Source organism: Helicoverpa zea, chromosome 15 (genome assembly GCF_022581195.2).
Source record: "Helicoverpa zea isolate HzStark_Cry1AcR chromosome 15, ilHelZeax1.1, whole genome shotgun sequence".
Taxonomy (NCBI): Eukaryota; Metazoa; Arthropoda; class Insecta; order Lepidoptera; family Noctuidae; genus Helicoverpa; species Helicoverpa zea.
In genome coordinates this window covers 5,798,999-5,821,086 of record NC_061466.1, presented here as the reverse complement: position 1 = coordinate 5,821,086, position 22,088 = coordinate 5,798,999, and the positions used below count along the sequence as shown (strand labels likewise).

General features: G+C 33.4%; 1 protein-coding gene across 4 annotated transcripts in view; it reads right to left on the bottom strand.

The window, feature by feature from the left end:
* LOC124636776 (small conductance calcium-activated potassium channel protein) overlaps positions 1-22,088 on the bottom strand; it is a 255,271-nt gene that overhangs the window by 84,850 nt on the left and 148,333 nt on the right. The window contains exons 1-2 of one of the 4 annotated variants that reach the window (XM_047172916.1): positions 8,137-8,579; positions 741-1,054 (exon numbers count right to left, since the gene is read on the bottom strand). The exons of the other annotated variants lie outside the window; for them this stretch is intronic. Of the exons in view, the coding sequence (XP_047028872.1) occupies positions 741-779 (39 nt within the window). The 5' untranslated portion in view covers positions 780-1,054; positions 8,137-8,579. Of the gene's footprint in view, positions 1-740; positions 1,055-8,136; positions 8,580-22,088 lie in introns of those variants that run through there. 4 annotated transcript variants of the gene reach the window in all.

The following is a 22,088-nucleotide window of genomic DNA, read 5'->3' as shown; positions in this document are numbered from 1 at the left end:
ATGAAAAACAACATCGTCACAATTCTGAAAGTACTAAAACGAAAAAGTTTTGACGGTTCAAGTAATAAACACATACGTAAGAGTGCTTCGGCCTTTTAATTAGAATTTATCAATTGTACTTTCGTCTGAAAATACAGCTTTAGGGAGAAAATTATTTTGTATGTGCCAGTTTTGCACCGGATTTTAGAACGTGAATTGCGCGTAATTTTCACAGGTGCTAAATCAGCATTTTTAGAGGGTAACGCCACAAACGCTTACCTTCCTTTAGTGTTATCTTCCAAACAAAACTCCGGCAGACGTGAAACGGTCTGCCTATTATTTTGATGATGCGACAAAGCTTTGAATATGACTCGACTCTTTTATAAGACTTTTTTGGCGTTATGCTGAGTCATCGTCACGCCCTTTGTTGCTTTTGTTCCTGTTATATTTTCATTTGTCAGGTGAAAGTCACTTTTAGCGTCAATGTATTGGGGTCTCACCATTTGCTTACCGTTCATCTAAACAGCTTGCATTTTCGATACTTTGAACCTAATGGGATATGGACAAAAACTCATTTTTTACAAAAGAATGTGTTGTCTTTTCTTTATGGTAGGAAAAACGCGAAAATTTTTGTAGGCAGTGTTTTTGACACATGTTTTATACTCTGATATTAAGACTTAATCGCCACAACAAGACCATTATTGCCAAAAATATATCTAGCTATCTAAAAAATACATCTACTTAAACAAACTAAAACGTACCTGAAACGACGAGAGTTCAGCAACAAAGCAGACTATCATCGACAGAGATATGTCGCTGCATCAGCTAGAGGTATAAATCAGTCGGCGATGACGTCGACTTGGCATGTTCCTGGTGTACGGAGAGCGCATTGATCCTCCGCCCCTTCACCTTGCATCGATCATCCTTCTCGATTATCGATAAACTTATCGTCAGTCGATTGTACATAGTCTGCACTTCACTATTGCGCACTGATTACGTCACTGTCTTTTTTTGCTGTGGTGGTTTCAAATCATTTTTTTGCTATTGTTATATTTGACTTTACTGTATAAATGATCTGTTTTAATGGAGCAAAGAAAAATGATGCCAGTAATTATTATGTTTCAATTTGAATACGGAGAAAATATGAAAAAGAGTCTCCTTGTTTAAATGCCATTTAATAATACTAAGTACCTAAATAAACCGAAATATTATTCGACGACATTCCTTTACATAACTTTCACAAAAGGTTTTGTAGGCCAGATGTTTGCAATGAAAACTGTATCTTTATTGCTAGGGTTCAGTACCTAGTCTTTAGCGTATTTCGGCTAAGACTCAGTTTGATAACGAACCTTCTCTGACCAAGCCACTGTCGACAGCTGGTTTACTAAGAGCATCGATCAACTTGTGCAGAGACTACGCGGCTACGACACAATATATCGTTGCTACACATTGCTACGCCGTAGCGGCTGACCGATCTTCTAAAGTATTTTACAACTGCAAAAGTAGAACTGTAGTAAATGAATTACTGCACCTTGATCGAATAACTTTTGTGATCGTATCCCAAGTCGTTAACATACAAGTTTGCTCATTAACAAGAAGGAAACTAAATTAACGAAAAAGTAAACAAAATAAAATAAATCTGCAATTAGTAAACATAGGATGTAATAAAACATATTTCAATTTAATTGGGTCCTGTTATAAGGGCTTATCTTAATTGGGTCAAGGACGCTCTATAATGTGGGCTACTTAAGTTATTAAGTAGCCCACATTTATATAGAAATGTGAGAGTGCGGTCCCTTATGTTAGGTTGAAGTTAGTGACAGGTTAATTTCGATAGGGTTTATATTTAGATAGTTTGTTGGACAATTTCGGTATACTTTTATATGGTGGAATAGTGACTTCCGGCAGATTTTTGGTTTTACCAATAGCTATATGTCCGGAATAATTTTTATTTTATATTTTTTTGCAATAATAATAAAACTATCCTATTTCCTTTCTCAAGCTCCAAACTATGTCTGTACCAAATTTCACAGAAATCGTTTCAGTAATTTAGGCGTGACAGACAGAGTTGTCTGTCTAGCTTTTCTTCATGCCATAGTCTTGTCTTCATTATAATATTAGTTAGGATTAGTCAGTATTCCTAAAACAGTCACTTGTAGGAATCTTTCAAGCAATTTTCTATATTAGAATGTTTAAAATAATTATACTGAATAGGTAGTAATTGAGACCAAATACACGGGAACTCATTTAACATTTTGTCTCCGTCGCCAATATAAATCGATCTATCGGTACCTTAATTTACATTACCATTAATTTAGCCCACGTTTGAGTTTAGAACCAATTTTATTGGAGGAATTCCTCTTTGATCAAATGTAAGACTAATTTCAATGATTGTTCGACGCCTACTTACTATATTTTCTTTTAAAGGCTGGAATTTAGGAAAATGTTGTTAAAGAAAATATTTTTTTTCATTAAACAGAAACACAGCTAATCACATCAGATTTATATATTTAAACGATTCAAAAACTTATTTCGTAAAAAAAATCTGAATAATTTTAGTTAACGTGTTAACTGGATTACCATTACTTTTCTATAACTTATATAGTATAATTTGCTTAATTTGAAAGATTCTGTAATAATAAACGTCAAAACCTATTTATGATAGTAATATACGACAAAATATTTAATTTATGATACACGATTATCTTTTTGAATTTATTTGGTAGTCAACAAGTTGATAACTAGGCAGCCAATTACATTATATTATTTAAATTTTGCCTTCATTATTAATTATGCGTTATAGATTCACCAAGTACTATCCCACATTTGTGTAATTTACATAACAATTAAATAGGAGGCAATAATTATTGTTAATAGACTCGTACTGGGTATTTAAACATGTCAATTAAATAAGAGCTCTTAAAAATTTTATAGTCTCAACATTCATTTTATCTGCGCAAAGTCGATAAATGTTCTCGCGTACATTTAAAACGCCCCAGTATTTTTACGGTACCCTTTTAATTAAGAACGAATGAACAGCGAAATAAACCCGTTAATTTTGATTACTTACAAAACTCTGTTCATAAACTGAACAAGTTTAATTTTGCCTTCAAAAGGCCTAGAATTTTGAATGTTGATTCTGCTGGCCGAAGTTTGGCTGGCGTGTTACTCGTTAGACTCGAACAAAGCAATATATAGCAGTCAATTGTTTCAGCACTGTTCGACTTTATACTACCTGATTGTTATTGAAGCAAAATTGGAACTTCGCTTTTCTCAAAATTTAAACAGATGCTCTAAAAATATTCAAAAATTTAATATACACAGCAAAGATTGCGAGTCAATTTTTGAATGCCGATAAAATTATATTAGCAAAATATTTTCGTTACGATTTTATCTCGACAGTGAATTTTAATCATACTGAGGCGAAATTGAAAAATGTATTGCAAAGAAACATTTTTCAGCTATCTTCAAAGAAGCGTACTGGTGGCGACGAAAACGTAATTGATATAGAACTCTTTCAAGACCATAATTTAAATTCTAAAAGTGAGACATTTAAAGTTCAGTCGCCTTTAACAAGAACGGAGATGAAAAATCAATATAATTGTCTACCCGAAAATACACAATAGAAAAGTTTAACAAGAAACTTTATTACTGGGAGAGAGCTGAAAACATCAAGTAAAAACTTGAAGATATTTTTATTTATTGGACTTGTTATTATGGCAAAGGGGATGTCCTCGGTACAACATGTACGCGAACCTTTAAGAGCAAAGTGTGATTTAATTTAACTTCTGCCCCAATTTGGATCTTAACGCTCAATCTGGACATCTCTAGCGCAAAGTTAGAAGAACTTCAGATTGTTTGGACGCAAACAGATACGGCCACGGGGTCTAACAATGTGGTTTTCGGAACAAAAACACGTTTTAGAAATTACACCAAGCTGAAGATGATTTCATAAGGAAGAGTCGTACATTTTTACAGTGCAGGTTATACTTATGACAAAATAAAATCATACAGCTATATTGAAACTCTCGCATGTTCTTTTGAATGTTCAAAACCATTTATTCAAGCCAGATATATTTATTTCACAGCTACTTATTCTTTTCAACACAAAATCCTATTTAATTGTGTGTCTGACAAAAAGCATTTTAGTTTACTCGCATAGATCTTTGTTTATTTGTAGACGAAATAAAACCAAATAGCTTCAAGTACCATAAATTGTGACTCAACAGCACTCCCAAAAATAACGTAAAAATACCTACGCTCAAGTACGAGCGTGTGTAAGAAAATAACCCTTTTTTTCGTAGCATTTGCGTACTTTTGTACTTACTCAACAGAATTTTCTGAAGTATTAAGAAGCCAAAAGGGTAGACGGTACAAAAAACAAGATTTATAATCACACAAAAGGGAAGTAAGGGTAAAAGTTAATACTTTTCGTAGCCACGTCATCGCCACTGAAGAAGACATTGCACCGGGATATGAAGTGGAAATGATGATGATGATGATGATGTCCTCCTAGCCGATTATCGGCTACGGCGGCTGTTCTCATGTAAGGAGATTAGCCAACTGCGCAGGACATATTATAGTGCACAAGCATTTGCGCAGACACAGGTGCACTCCCTATTCCTTCACTCTCATAGCCCGATGGGACGGCAATCCGACACGACCGGAAAGAGATCAGGCGCAGGACCGACATTTACGTGCTCTCCGATGCACGGGTGAATCAATCACCAACTTCCAGGCTTCGGGCTGCTTTGTGAAAGTCTTCTAAAACCCACAAAGCGATTTCTGCCCGACTCGGGAATCGAACCCGAGACCTCGTGCTCAGCAGCCACACTTGCGACAGCTAGACCAACGAGGCAGTGGAAATAAAATTGCTATGACAATCGTATAAATCTCCGGCACTTTAGCTCTATGGCCTTTTTACGTTGGTCGAGAAAAACTGTGATACAACTCTCATACCGGCCCAATTTAATGTCAGTACGGAACGTGTTAGCACGTAGCCGTTACCAAACAAATTTATCTGTGCCCTCACTCAATTTGCTTGCTCGTACTCCGATGGCGCCAACCTTTTATTATCCTCATAGAATAAACACACGCAGACAGTTGTTCGAATCAAATTACCTAAATAAATGTAACGGCAATTTGCAATGAACTTTTTCGATTTTATGTTTATTCATTGTAAAACGTGAAGCTTTAAACAATTTATAAAAAAAAAGTATTTACAGCAAATGATTTGGGACAATATTTGTTAAAATGCCTGATTTAAATACACAAAAAAATAGATAGCAATTTTGAGCATCAAAAGTATAGCACGTCTGTTATTCCTTGATCTATGTATTTACTAGCTACCCAAGATTGCGGGAGACTCGACGGCGTCGGTTGGGCGGTCGATGCACGCGTCACAATAAAACCTTTAGCGACGTTCGCCACATTTTCCACGACCCCAATGCCTTCGAGATATTCTTCAGAGGAATAATTACGGAACTTCTGTTATATTCTTTTGTTAAAACAGTGTCATTTAGTTTGTCATTTTAGGTATTTATTATTTTGTATCAAAATGGTACCTACTTTTAGAAAAAATGCCAGCAGAATGTAAATATTTGGACAAACATCAAGTAGAAGGCGTATATGTCTTCGTTTCGTTTGATTTCGATTTAAAACGCTGTATTGAATATTAATATTAAATAAACATAAATATTTTTAAGGTTGGATCATTATCGAACGGCAAAGACAATTTATCATACCTCTGTTGTAAGAATGATTGATTCCTTTCCTTTTATCATTGAACATTGTATAATAAAATATAGGTCACTGTTTTCCATCTCAGAGCCAAGTTTTACAGTTTCTATGAACATTTGTTCTTAGAACGTGTACCTACTAGATAATATTGATATGAAAAATTCAGATATTTCTATAAGTTAGTTTACTTATAGTTCTAGTATATTAAAGAAAAACCCGTCATTTGACGTTATATTTCCAGCCCCCATATGTTGGTAATTTTCTACGTCAAAAAAGATTACGACCCTCATTGCGTTAAGTAGACTAACGTTTATCGTAGGTACTTATTGTATGATTTGTACACGTAATGAAGTAGAAGGATTGACTATTTGTAAGGGTCAATGTGACCCTTCCAGTCATTGAAGATGAAATAAAAAACATGTGCCTATAGTTGAAATATATAGCTGAAAGACATAATTTTTTTCGAAATCATTTCTCAAAAATGTCCTATGTGAAATAAATGCAAACACAGTTAAGTCTTATTAAAAACATAAATTTCAATCCTAATTTTCTACTCCAGTGACTGTTATCGAAATAAAATGTGTAGGTAACTTCACCAATTAGAACTAAGATTTAAAATATGTTCTTCGGACAAAAGGTTTCTTTTGCTGTAACCATACACTATCAGTACGTACGTCTGGCCTACTTTAAAATTTTATAGTAATCATTCGAATTTATTCAAAGGCTATTCACCCGTGAACACTTTAGCTTGAAAACAATGTTTTGCATAACAGGTTTGCATAACTCTGGGATATAATAAGATAACATTATTATTAAGTAGGTATCGTTATCTTTAAAGTACACAATTTTTCGCGCCTTTATCCTTTGTGTTGTTTTTTTTTATCAGATTTATTTAATGAGGAGCCACAGTCAAATCAGGTCACAGTAAAAAATATTTTTGTACGCTTAAATTTTTTGGTTTGTTAAAAAAATATCTGGGCTCATAGTTTGAAAACAATTTTTTTCAAGCCTACTCGAAAGGTTAGGAAAGTTTTTTTTTTACGTTACTGGCATTCTTTTGTGCTTTTGTTTTTATGCTTTTCCATTGTACAACAATTTTACGATGGCAACTTTGAGTATTATGTTGGCAATGTTGGATCGACGACATACCTACAGCATTCATCGGTCGAGTACTTTTTGATTCAACATTTCACTTACGTCAATTTAATGTAACTATTGAAAATCTGAGAACGAAGTTGCATGCAAAGTGCATTGAATAAACATTTGCTGTAATTTATAGCAAGTAGTATTTTCTTTCAATACCAGTAAATGATTTTCACAGTGGTATTGTAACAGCCACGAGATTAATAACGGATAAACGTCAGTGAAAAATGTTGAAAATAGGTAATAACAGATTTATTTTATTTTTTATCTTCCCTCAAGCAAGTAGGTTAAAGACATAAAAATGTAGGACATAGCCTGTAAGTGTGAGAATCCACTTTTATGTTCAGTAAAGTGACAGAGAACTAATTGGTGGGTGATGAAACTATAAAATACGATGACGTTGTTCAGAATTATAGCGTTTCTTGTTACGAGGAATAACATATGGTACTTAATACCAGCAGTTGTTGAAGCCATATTTTGTGTAATTACTGACTAATGAAAAGTCGAAAAACAAATGAAACCAGTGCCATGATCCATTAATACAGCAAATTTTATTATGAGATCAACACAGAAATCGTAAAAAATATCTGTGTCATTAAGTTTGTAAATATCTATGAGAGGTACATTTGGTTCTAAATTTTGTAGCTTCTTTTTTTCTTATACTAAAAAATATATTCGTAAAATGAGTATATACTATCCATGTGTCAAACCTGCCTTGTATAACCTAATTCACGGTAAAGTTATCGAGGAAAATTATATATTCTCCTTTATTAAAGGAGCACAAGCTGTTTCACTCGAACCACGTTCATGAATCCACAATTCGTATGTATTCAATTATTTAATTATTAACAACTACCTACCTACTATTTAAACGCTCCATTCAACACAGGTGTACCTATATTCTACTCAAAGTAAATTTAATTAACAATTTCATTATTATAATGGAACTGTTTGTACTGACATTTGCATAAAATAGTGGAGTTATTTAGAAAATATGGTACAGTGTACATGGCTTGTGTGTAAGATTGAAAACGATTTAATAAATGGGTGTGAACGTTCAGTATTAAAAGTAAAATATTGCTTTGAGGTTAGGTTTTAATTAAGTGGCTATAAAATTGTGTTCGTAAAATGTTGAATAGATAAAACATTTGAAAGCATATTATTTGAAATAATATAACAAAAGAAAAACAAAGAATTAAGCCGATTTTGCCAATCGTGTCTACTTAAAGCCTTAAAGCAAAACAAAATATTTTTTCAGGAATTCAAGTTTTATACCCAGCGACGAAGGTTTAAATCACAGCCATTACAGATGCACTTCGGCATTAGGTATATCCATATAATGTTATTGTTGTTAACCGATCACTTTAAAAATCCTATCTTTATTTTTAGGAACTTATTTTGAAACTAACAAACAAAACAACACTCCAAAATGAAAACGAAAAGAACACTAAAAAATCAGTCTGATTTTATATTACTTTTTCATTAAAACAACAACGTGTAGACGAACGAACGACACGTATTTGATTTCAATGATTCTGACAGCCGGCGTCCGAAACGTTAAACCGTAAAGAAATTTATTTTAAATGTTAATTTTTTAATACAAATAACACTGACATTCTAAAAAACTGTCTCCTTGGATGGATTGAGAGGTGTCATCTCGGAAGGTTTTGATCAGTGATTATGTATCGAGCGGGGCGCGAGCGCGATACTACCCCTTATACGGCGAGTTTCCAACTGAATCACCCCCGATTCGATGCCTCCGCCCAACATAGAGCGCCTGCTCGCGGCGCCGTCGGATCAATTTAGAACTCCCAACTCAGTGACATAAAGCCCAAATTAGCTCGTCACACCATTTGTGGTGAAGAAGATTCGTGCTTCGGTTCGTATAAGCGGCCAATACGCATGTCCACGACAATGTATATAAATTCGTATAGAGGGCATAGTTTCCTTATACATTTAGATTTTCTCGAGTTCAAGGACTTTGCGTTATCTGTTTGAGTTTTTAGACGTCGAATCTCTGTTATCAAATTACATGGGATATTGATATGACAACTTATGATTTCAATTTTTAACGTTAACGATTTTGTTTATTTTTGGAATTTCATGGTCGAAAAGTATGTTCGGACTGAAAAATAATACCATTGTTGATAATTTGATATTTTTAATTTTTGTTGGTCATCTTTTCGTTCTGCTTGATATTTCTTGAGATAAAAAATGTTATCCTTCAGTACTTTTATACAAAACTTAATGATCATCTTTATCTTATGGCCTAACACTCACTAACAAGCACAGACTTCAATGAAAACATAAAATTGTGTTAATTTTATAAAAACACTCGTAGTCGTAAAACGTGGAAAATATTAATTAACATTTTGCTTCCGCGCCGAGAAAATAAAGGGAAGTGTAAAAATAAAATAAATATATAACAAGGTCAATTCCAAGGGTTTTTACATCTGCGAATAAAATACAAGGCCAGCGCGTGATTCAGTTGATCAATATTAATGCATAGCACCCCCTGAATAAGTATTATAATGGTGGGAACCTTTCACCGTAATGAATTTTTCCCCGCTATGTGGGAAAGTTACTTAGTTCTTTTATTTTTATTCGCTAGCTATAGTTCGGCCATTCAGAGAATGCGTTCCTGACACGTCGCGATTGAACTGACGACGTAACTTTGCAATGGCGTTGCAGTTACGATAAAAATATTTTTGCTGGTTGTTTACCGTTTTAACAATTGAGGAGCATTAAAACAACATTATTATATCAATAATCAATGAATGTAGTTACGTCGTCAGTTCAATCGCGACGTGTCAGGAACGCATTCTCTGAATGGCCGAACTATAGTACATTTGTTTATATTGTATGGGTGAAATACTGCCTGGATCTCTAAGCCTACGTCTGTGGTCTTAAGCAGACAATATGTGTCTGTCAAACTGGTAGAAAGAAAACGTTATGTGGGCTTCAATTGTGAGGAATGATTTTGTTTATATTTGTGATTTAATTAGTGGGTCTTGAAGTAAATTGATCTGTTTTTATACTATTAAAAATTATGTCAAAGTCGTAAAAGGAGCTTTAAACATTAAGCCTTAGCTCTGAAACCTCCATAAAATTGCAGATGAAAAATCCATTTTTGGGACATACATAGGTTTTATTTATTTTTTCTGGCTTTTACAAATATGGTTTGTAGGGGAGTCGTATTTAACACTCAGTCCATCCATTAAAATTTTCCAACACATAGCTACACTAGGCTGTATAAATTGAATGAGATTTTGTTTTCGCAAAAACTAATGAAGCGGATTACTTCGGAACTATGTTAAAGTTAGGAAGGTTAGCATAGGGCATCAATTTGCCGGAACACTGTTATTTTGAACCCATCCTAATATGATGATTGGGGTAATGTGATGTGTTCCACACCCTTTTCGTATTTTGCTACCCTTTTTGTTTCGCTTTACAACTTGCATATTTCCCTAAATAATATGTTTTTCATATGACGTGGGTAAATGTTGACTGTCAGAAAATTGGGGTTTTACAGTTAATTCAAGGTTTTATCAGCTGTCAAAGATAAATTTGGCTTATGCAAATGATCGTCGGATATGGAAACATGTAGCTTGGTTTATAAATAAATTTGATCTCAGCGCGTTTCCTATAACGTTCGTATCAATTTTGTTTTACGAAATTGAAGGATCTCAAGGGCCGTGAACCTAATTTACGTTTTTGTCTCTATCCAAAACATGATCCATCAATATCCATTCAATCCTGATTTAATTTCGTTGGAATGAACACTTCATTATTTTTTACAACATTTGTTTTCGTTATAAATAGTCTTGTAATATGTGAGATGAATATAAATTGCTCTTAGATATTATACGTTTAAAGTGTCGGCTTAATTCCCCAAAGCTCACGTGTTTGTTAAACGTACGGCTTGCCGTCTTGTGCATTGGACAGACTTTGTATAACGTTGCTCTAAAGGGATTATAACGAACAGAGATATGCTAATGAGTATTAAATTATGTGTAATTATGTATGACTCGCACTGTTATGCTTAATGTTAAGATAGTAAACTGAATTTGGTTCAAAAACATCACTAATATAACTATTATTTTAAACAATATAAAGGTTTCATCCACATTGTTATTGGCTATGACATTGTTATTGGCTATGATATTTTGTTATTTACTATTGTTAAGTTTACTCAAAGAAACATAATCTAAAATGTTGCATAACCATTTTAGTATCAAACAGAAAACAAAGGTCTAACCAGTCATCAGTCAGTAAAATAAAATAACTACAAGATTCCTTATTTCATCTTCCACTACATGTAAATTTCTAATCTTCAAAGCGAAGTGAAAATGCAGAAAGCGGTTTTGCTGTAACATCATATACCCAGAGCAGAATAAAAATGAAAATTAATACAAATAAACAGATGGTTGAACGAGATACAAGGAATGAAATCGCAATCTAATCTCAGCCCACACTGAGGTAATTCTCACAAGAGATGATGCAGAAACACAATAGACCACGTCACTGCATCTGATACTATTGAAGCCATCTCATTACTTCACAGTTGATTGCAGCTGCATGCATCATGCACACTGCCATAGTAATAAACCTACGCCCATCCCTACTTTTACGACAACCTCGTTTTATGAAATTCTTTTACGGACAAGATAAAAGGCTGGCTATTTATTGTGTGATAAAATTTTATTAGTCAACACTAGGTACTGAAAATTTCCATTTGTTTAGACTAGTCTTTATATAGTATTCGTAATACGATTAAGAACAGTACAGAAGTTGTAACTGTGTTAATTGTTTCAATTGTTTTGAAAAGGTGAGGGCTAAGCTTCATTAATTGGTCTTCTTTGAAGTTTGTATAGATTTTTTAACAAGTATTCTTTTGCAAATGATTTTGGAATATACTTACAAGTTTTTCTTTGATTGTATTTATAGCAAAAAAAATCTCCTGCCTACACACATTTTAATGATTTTAACGTTATAATAATTGTATTAGCAAAGTAATATAAATCTTACTCGTGATTGACAAATCTATGTAATTTAACATTTTTATTAACTACCAGGTTCAAAGTCCGCTCGTTAAGTGAGCGACTCCTAATAGGCCCTAGAATGTCTGCTCATTTGTTGATGAAAGCAGCTTTCACATAATCTTCCTCATATATTACACTCTTGATGAAATATTATCAAATTAATATTAGCCTCTAAAAACGAAACTCAGCCGAGCATTTGACATGCATAAAAAGTTTCAATTAAAATATATCCTAAACACTTTTTGTTCCATTTAATATTTTTAAAAGCTCCAAACCTCAATTTTAATTTTTTATTCTAATACTGGCCATATAAAACGAAAAAGGTCGTTAATCTCACAAAGTGTATTTGCGTACTGGGAAAAAAATTAAAATACGAAATTTGTCAGACCACGTTGTGGTGTGCCAACTGGCTTTGCCGCAAAAAGCTCGCTTAAAGTCGGAAGCATCCTGATTTCGAAGCCAGGCTTGCGGTGGCTTCGGGAGGACTCGAGCGGCCTAGATTTCAATCCGAGAAACTAATTTCCATTTTATTTCATCTCTTATTTGGTTACTTGATGAAAAATGTTCAGATTAGAACTGTTTTTTAATGCGTGGATCATTTTAGTTTCGGGTTTTAGATTAATCTGTTTTGTTTTGTTTGTTTGATAGCTCAAATCAGGCAATACTTTTTCATTCATAGCAATAAATTGGGCCATCTTCAGTAGCTCCTGTAATAAACAATGTGTTTTTCAACCACAAAGCTACAAATTGGTTTTTATTTGTAATGATCGAAATAATATACAAATGGCAATACGCACGTTTCTTTGTATTTGTAACGACTTGCCTAAATCCCCAATACACTTCCTCACATTATTCTCATGTTTATACATTTCCCTCTTCTCGTATCCGCAATCCTGTCAATGACATTTTATTCAACTCTACCCTGTAAGAAAATATATTGCTTTTATGGTGTTATAAAAATATACTTCGTAGTTTTTTTTATCTTTGGGTACAATCCTCGAACAGTGTCCTCTATCATATGTTTTTTTTTCTATGAATGACAAGTGACCTAAAGTCAATAACAAAATCCAATCGGCATTTTTTACATTGCACAGAAATGGGAGCACGTTCGTTACTGTTTGTCACTTTTTCATTTGGGCACACTGGTTTGTGGCGATTTTACATTGAGAGAGGAAGAGAGAGGAATTTGAACATTGGATTACTGAAATGCTAGATTTTTTGTTGCTAGGATTACACAGTTCCTACTTCTAAAGTAGTATAGGTCAATATACTCATTATTTTGTATTATAAGCTAAGCATAGAATTAAGAATTTGGAAATAGTTATGGATTCGGTTTTATAATTTTATCTAATATGATTGCAGCAGCATTCCTAATTTCCAACGTTTAAAAATCTGACTAAAGTAAACTCAATTTCAAACATCAGTCTATCCGGAACACTCGTAGACAGGTAAAATGGGCTTATCTGCTATTCCGGCAAAGCTTTTAGTCTGGAATATTTATAGATGTTCCCTCATGGCCCAGAATAAATTCCAAATTATGGATATTGTTTTCTAACGCATTAGCAGCGATTTTTGTAATTGTTACATTACATCACACACTTCATTTTCTGACTTTCTAGACCTTTCTTATGTTTTACTGTCTTGTTTAGCTATATATACTGTGATCTAAAAGGGTGTAAATACGCAACTAGGTTACTATACATACATGAATAGTGGGGGTATCAAAGTGAGCAGTGGCGTGTATTTTTTGAACTTTTTTGAGCTTTGCCTATGTTGATATTTGACTTTCCTCGAAAAGCTGCACTAGTTCTATAGACTTTTCAAGCACGTGAAAAGTGATAAAACCGTCAGCAAATCTGATACTTTATTAACAGTAGATATTACATTTTAAAAGTAGACCTTTTATTTGGCAAAGTATAGAATTCCCTTGGACTATCTTCTTCGAAATTTTACTGCACGCATATCTATCGACGTCCAGACGCAGGAAAGCATTCGTTTTATTACACAAAAGCCCCACCCAAGTGAAACATTCACCCACTATCCTATTTAATAAGAATTACGACGCGATTTATTTCTAATCAATAAACTATCTTATCACTCGGGATTAAAGTTCTTTTTAGGTTACGCCGAAGTGTATTTATGACATTTGTCGAGGTGACAAAGCTATTCGGTAACAAAATGTAAATAAAATGGCATGCATTAATTGCTAGGTTTTCACAGTTCGTTTATTGGCAACGAAGTTTCTTTTTTGTGTTGTTAATGAATACGTTCTTGTAATGGAATCAGTAGGGAATTTGATACATCTCAGTGGGTTTTATTGGAATATGTTAATGTTATTGTTTCGATGGTCGGGCGGTCGAATGCGAATAACTGAGCTTACGATTTTCGATTCACTTCATTTTACTCGAGTAAAGTTTTTCATTTCAGTTGTTTTTTTTTTATTATGAGAATATATTTAATGTCCTATAGGGATTGGGTTAGATATTACAAAAGGCTTTATATTAAAGTGGTGCGTTGAAGTTTTATTCGCTCAGACTGGGTAAGGTTGCAGCAAAGATAAATCTCTCGTTTAATCTATGTCACACATACTATTTTGTCTGTGATCTGTGTACGTAGTTTGTAATTTAAGTATATAAGATAAATATGATAATTAGATAAAATTTAGTGCAAAAAACTTAAATTGAAATCAGAAATAAAATTATTCCACGTATGAATCATGTTTTCACCTAATTTGAACCATAAAACGAATCATAACAAGCTTTTTTTATATAACAGTTTTACATAACCACTGCATTTCATCCCGTCGGTATTGTACAAAGGGGATAATAACCGAGACTGAAATTTTAAAAGCTTGCTGTCTACTCCCCTTTGTTTCTATCAGCCAGGATTTCATCGGATTTCTGAACTGATCTTATTGTATCGTTTAATGCAATTTGCTGTAAATTGTTCATTTACATAAATTGGAGAAGGAATAGGTATACAATACACATTTATGTCATTTCGTACGATGTATAGAAAGAAGTCGTCTAGACTAAAATAATTGATAGTGCAACATGATGTTAAAAATACGTCGACGTTTTTAGCCTCAAGCTTACAGAAACTTTATAAAAAAATACAAGTACTTACACATTACTATCGCCGAGGATAAAAATCTACAAAATAAAATTAATCTTAGAAGGCGGAATAATGATAACGCGAAGGAAATCCCGATAAAATCATAAGTACAGCTTTTACAAAATGTCTCTAAAGATCGCAGTCGCAAGGATAGGAGCAAGAGACACATTTTAGAAGTGACTATATGAGACTCGAGTGGAATTTAAATTCGGAGTTTATGAGATTCTGCACGTATGGTGTAGGAAAACATTTTATTTTATATTTAATGCTGCCGCGCAGAGGTCGTGTTTTACGTTAGATAATACGATTATTATAATTGGGAGAGCTTATGATAAGGCATACTTATATCTAGGAAAAGAGCTGTTCCCCGCGGTTCCATCATTATCCCGAGGAACTACATCCTGCAGCTGGATAAAATGTAGCGTACATCGTTTTCTAAACTCTAGATTATCGTATCGAAAGTTTTTTTTTATCGGTTCCATAGTTTTGACATGAAAGCATGGCAGACAAACAGAATAACTTTCACATTTAGTTTTTAGGTTTTTTTTATTATTTTACATATCTTTAAATAGAGATTTTCTATAATGTGGGTACGTTGTTTGAAGCAGTCAGTGAATAAATTGTCTGGCATAAGTGTGTTGTAACTCCATCTACTTCTAAGTGAATACTGTAACATTTAGTTGTTTCCTTCATTAAGCTCAAGATATACAGCTAAAATCCACTATTTTTCCTTCCTTCGTGCATTACCATAGAAATTGAAGTTATACGTATAATATACATGTAAATTGCCCTTTCTTTCCTAGTGCAAACCCCCCTTTATAGGTTAGGTGTAAGCGTGCGATGAAACAAGTTATTTCATAATACGTAGTTTTATACCCGACGTTAGACGCTTTATGGTCACCGTGGTACGTTTGTTTTATGTTTCAATTATTGGCCACTAGAGTATTTTTAGTTTTGTAGACGCATTTTTCTTTGAAATCGTGTTACTATGTAGTTAAATAAAAACTTCATTAAATAAATTACAGTTAAAAATGCTGCGGTCACTTGGAAAATATCGGTAGCTAAGTAATATGCTCTTTTAATTAAGTAACTTACTAGCAAACATCAAAAAGATAAAAAATAATAAACCGGCCAAGTGCGAGTCGGACTCGCGCACCGAGGGTTCCGTACAAATCCTGGTTAGATAAAAAGTGAGTCTCGCGCCAACCGTTCAGTTTAGAACAATCATAGTTATGGTAATTTCGTGAGAGTCAAAATAGCTAATATTTTTTATTTTATAATATAACTAAAATAGTAGGCCAGTACCTTGTAAAAGTTATTTTATTAAAGTTATTTATATACAACATTTTATAGTCATCATTCAGAAATCTGATTGAAAATAACTAATTATGACTTAAAGGTCATTGGGCATATCTGACCCGCTTTGTAAAAAGTGGCGGACATGAATCAAAGTAGTTTTAAATCGTGGAGAATGGTATGACGTTTCTTTGAATGTCCAGGATCGTTTGAAAAATATAATAGACAAGCAGTTTCAGAGGATTTTACAGGTTGCAATGCTAGTTTTTATTGTTAAAGACTTTTCATAAAGAAAGGATCTGGAAACCCTGAGTAATCGAGGGCAACTCTTGAATATTGTAGTCACGCATCGAGTCAAAACCAGACATGTGAGTGTATTTTTGAGGGTACTTGTAAACAGTGAAGGTTTGGAGCTGATTTGATTATGGAGACTACAGAGAGTCGAGGGAACTCCTGAACGGTATGTTGCAACTACCACGTGTTTGGGCTTATTTTATTCGTATTGGCGAAGACTTTCCACATAGATAGGTTTAACTGCCATTGTGGGATCGATAGCAAAGATCAGATATAGTTATGGGAACTCCTTTACAATTTATAACGTAACCTTGTGTTGGAGCTTATTTTATTTTAGGTGATGAGAATTCACTACTAATGGGATCTATTATTTTTTTAAACATGCATAGAGTTCTCTCGACTTTCTCACGTCTCCATCATCAGGTAAGCTCTAAACTTTCACTGTTTGATAGTATCACCAGACATACATCTGAGAATCAAGTTTTAATCCTATGCATGCCTACAATTTTTTATAGTTGCCCTCGATTTCTCAGGATTTCCATCATCAGATCCTGACCTGATGACAATGGAAATAAACGGCGAGTATACTCTTTCACTACAAAAAAATGATTTCTCAAATCCGTCAAATTTGGTCGTTTAAATTCCCCATTGAAATGAGGAAAATATTTGATGTTTACACCTGATTTTCTCTAGATTCTCACGGTTCACATAGATGCGACTAATGCCATAGTAAATCAGAGCCTTTATCATTATACTGTGCTATATTTCGTTCGTATCCGCCGTGGGTATGGTTTTCATACTAAGGTGCCCAATGACCTTTGAATGATTTAAAATTTTTCATAGTTTAGTGGCAATTATATTTAAGAAGTGTTTGATATGAATTTCAACTTTAATATCTCTACGCGTTCATGTAAAAAAGGGTAGTTAGTAAGTTTATAATTATTAAAAAAATATTTTATTTATTTTATTTTTTTTATTTATTTGTTTACCTCAGGCAACTAGGGCCCATAGAAAGTACAATACATACATAATTTAATATTGCAATACTTATAAACTAATACATATAAAATAACGTGTAATAACGTGTAAGCAAAAATAATATTTTAATATTTTATGTAACTTCAAATTAATCATTTTCGCATTTTTTCCTTTATCTGTACTATATAACGCTGCTTCGTGGCGAATTTCAAGATTCTGAGTTCACGGGAAGTACCTTGTAGGTTTTGATTCCCTAGCGTGTGACAGAAATTCGTCTAAGGTGTCGGTATAACTGCTGTATCTTTTGATCGCGTTAACTTAGAAGTTTGTTTTTTTCACTGCCTAAAGGGACAATAGACTTAGGTATTTGGTATAAATTTCAATTTGATACCTTTATTCGTTCGTGAGAAATAAGGTAGTAAGTTTCATTTTATTAAAATATATTTTTTTATATTATATAACTAAAAAAATGAGATTTTCGTAATTTTTCCTATATTTGCATTATATGACAATACTTCATGCCAAATTTCAAGACTCTGAGTTTACGGGAAGTACCCTGTAGGTTTTGATTCCTTTGCGAGTGTCGAGAATTTGTTGAAAATATCGACATAATCGGTTGTATCTTTTGATTGGCTTGGCTTAGAAGCTTGATATTTTCACAGCTTAAAGGGACAACAGACCTGAGCATTTCATGTGAATTTCATCTTGATACGTCCACGCGTTCTTGAGATAAAGGGTCTTGACAGACAGACAGACAGACAGACAGACAGACAGACAGACAGACAGACAGACGGACAACAAAGTGATCCTATAAGGGTTCCGTTTTTTCCTTTTGAGGTACGGAACCCTAAAAAAATACTAACAAAGATTCATATATTTTAAAGTTTGAACACAAAACGACGCTGTCATTTGCCGTCATCATCATTGTCAACTGATATTTCATTTTTTCAAAAGAACTTTGATTACAGTAACTTGTTGTACTACAATTACTCTGTAGGTATACATACAGTATAAGCCAAAACTCAACCGTCAATACACAAACATTATACTGTGGTAGAAAACGGATAATATATTCACGCTGTAATCCACGAATACCAGCAGACATTCAATTCATTTCATTCAATGCGATTTTCTCATCGAGCTCGAGAATTTCGAGATACTGGCAGTCTTTGTCTGGGCGTTCAGTTACATAACTTTAAATTCGGAAGAAAATTTATCGTTCTTTAATTAGATTGCTCTAATTTGTTCGTAAAGTTAATTTATTATTGCCTAGTGTTTCGTTGTTTTTTGCGTATTTTATTGTAGTTTTTTTTTTTTGCAAGAACAGCGTTTTGTTTTGTGTAGGTATAGGCAGGTACATTTGTCGTGTTACACCGATTGTTATATCAAAACAGTTTGAAAGTCAAAATATAATATGTCACGCAATAACAGTCGTATGAAAAAAAAATCATTTACCACAGAATTTACGACTAATATCCAAATGCATATATTTTCTTATTAATTATAAATTTAAGTGCTGTTGTAAATCTGATCATTTAAAACAATAAACTAAAACCAGTACCTCAATAATTTCTGAAACGCAAACACTAAAGCCTGACCAAACCGCATAATACCCAATTTTATTACCAACATACAAAAATAAATGGGCTAATTATCCCAAAGCAACCCTTGGTCATGCAATTTCGAAAGCTTACTCCTTCCGTGACATAATCACGTGCTAAGAAGGGATTCCTCGCCCCTCTAACTGGCCAAAAAGGTAAATTCGTGTTTGTATAAAACCTACGTAACTGCGCACTTAAACATAAAAGCTTAAGCAATTATGCAAAGGAACGTGCAAATTGCAATAGGAAATGTTAACACCTGAATAAAGCTAATCTTTTTTATACAACGAAAAAAAAACACAGGTATTTTTTGTATAAACATGGTCAGAATCGGCTACCAGATGTTTCTAAGTAGATTGTAATCCTATACTACAACGAACAGAAAATATAGAAATAGTAGATATTTTTCTTTTAAAAGCTCCCGGATATTGTATTACAACAAAAGAAATAAGCACTGTTGGACTTTTCTGCAATGTTCAGCTCAACTCTAAAGTTAATGTAGTAAACATTTTCTTCTGTGAAAATTAAATGAGAATCAGTCGAGTTTCCAACTGTAGTTTGTAGGCTAATTATTACAAACAGTTTCGTGGAAATATTGTAATCGTTACAGCAGATATCCCTTAAAAATAAAATTGAGTTTATTCCTTTAACTATTCTTAAAACAATATGCATAAAAAAGTCTAGTTTACCATATTACCAATACATACATTTACTGCCTCTATGTTGATAAAATTGTAACCACAGAATATTGTGAAACCCAGCGGAATACAGCTTTATGTTTTCCGTCAACCTCAATAAAAACAAATATTTATATAAGTCAATGATAAACAAGTATTATCGTTAATTATGAGTAGCGTAAATAAAAGGTAGGTCAGTATTTTATTTTTTATTGTGAACATACTGATTAAAACATAATCAATAAATCTTGATTCTTCCTCAAAAACTTATGGTGTAAAAACATTAATTACACATTATGAAATTAAGCAACATCACAATTTATTGTAGGCACATAAGTGCAAAAGCCAGTCCTACGAATATTTTCCATTCGAATGCAATTTTCTTGGGTCTTTAAGTAGCACCTTTGAGTAGTTCTGCTAAGTTACATGGATTGATAACCTTATCCCACAGTATCGCAGTTCTCAATTAATTCGTTGACACTGAAACTTGGGGTTAAGATGATATCGTGTCATCGCTCCCTTAGGAGTGCGTTTCCATGATACCGCTGCGGTAATTTATCGTTGTAGTAGTACTATTTGGTATTCCCGTTAAATGCCACCGTCAACATTCTTGTGACGATTATGATACGATATGATATGAGTGTTGTAATTGAGAAACCTATAAATGATTTGAATTCTAAGCTTGAAAACGATTACAAGGATGTTACCATGATTTGACCAACTATTTTCACCAATATACGGTATACCTAATCTGAACCTAAAAATGTATTACTAAGCAGTTTCAAGGCAAGTGGCTACTTTAAAAAATCTCTCAATATTCAAAACTGCATGACCATCTGTCGTCATGACAAAATGGAAACGTGCCGTCAGTATGACGTAACTATGCCCTATCTGATGGCCGAAGCTACATCGCAACAAATTTATATATACCAGGACATGTCCTTTAGAACCGTTTCAACGATCTTGGCAACTATCACACTTTATAGCAGCACTTTGTTAATGAATTTAGACGTTTATACAGAAGTTTTGTTGATTGCTGTCTATTCGTTTTCGATACAGTGAATTTGCATTGCCTTTGAAATAAAATGTGTTTTTTTTTTAATAAAACGGTGTTAAGACTTATCTAGGTCATTTAGTTTCAAATAATATTGTGACCATAATATGATTTATGTTATCAATCGTTGAAATAATACAGGTACACGCGTGATTCCAAAACAAATAGGTCATTTTCTCAATTCAAATAAAAATTTTATTATATTTTATTTTATTTATTTTATTTTTTCAACTAATGTAAATATTTTGTGAATAAAAAGTAGTTCAAAACATTTTAATTACTGTTTTTAAACAAATATTGCCTATTATTAGTACCGTTTATTGATAGACAACAAAATTTTAATCGACTACAAAATACTTCGTAAGTGTAAATTGTAGAGTATTCCTACCATTTAAATAGTGCTTCAAACTGTCGACAATATCGATATTTACAATTGAATCTTGATTATCGATTCTAAACCTCGATGCTTAAATAGTAACTACAGTAGGGCAGTCTTACTAGCAATCGATGTCGTCGGCGTGCCTTGGTCTCAACGATAGTCGTAGCTTCGATAGCAAACGAATAATTAATCGGTCAACCGACGTCTCTTGCCCCATTTTCCGTTAAATTGGGCTACGTTTTATTTCCTTCGTATTGTTGGTTCGAAGATGAATTATTAGCAAGAAATACACTGGGCAAAAGCATCAGTTTCCTTGGAAATAGACGTGAATATTTTACGTCTACCGACTGTAGTGGACGTTATTGATGAACATACGAGTTTTGTTACACGTATGAGGTAAGAAATGTGGTTCGATTTTTTACTGGCAACAAAACGTGCGAAGGGTTTTGTAGTATTAAACAAACGGTGTTGCCAGTTCGTCGCCTATGAATACTGCACACGTTACAAGTCACGTTGCTCGGTTGACTTCTAAAACTTGCACGGGCTAGTGAGCAACTTTTGTTTCTTAAGACGAAGGAAGCTGGAATATGAACTTTGCAAAGTTATCTTACAATATCTTCTTCTATACGAGTATGTTGTACAGTTTTCCGTGAGATGAGTGATATTAGTTGCTCTGAGATATTTCGCAGAGTTTAAGTACCTTTATATCATAGAATTTTGAATAGATCTTTTTGAAAAGATTTTAGTGCGCGTAAAGCTTTTATTAGAATAGAGATTGAATGTAAATGACGT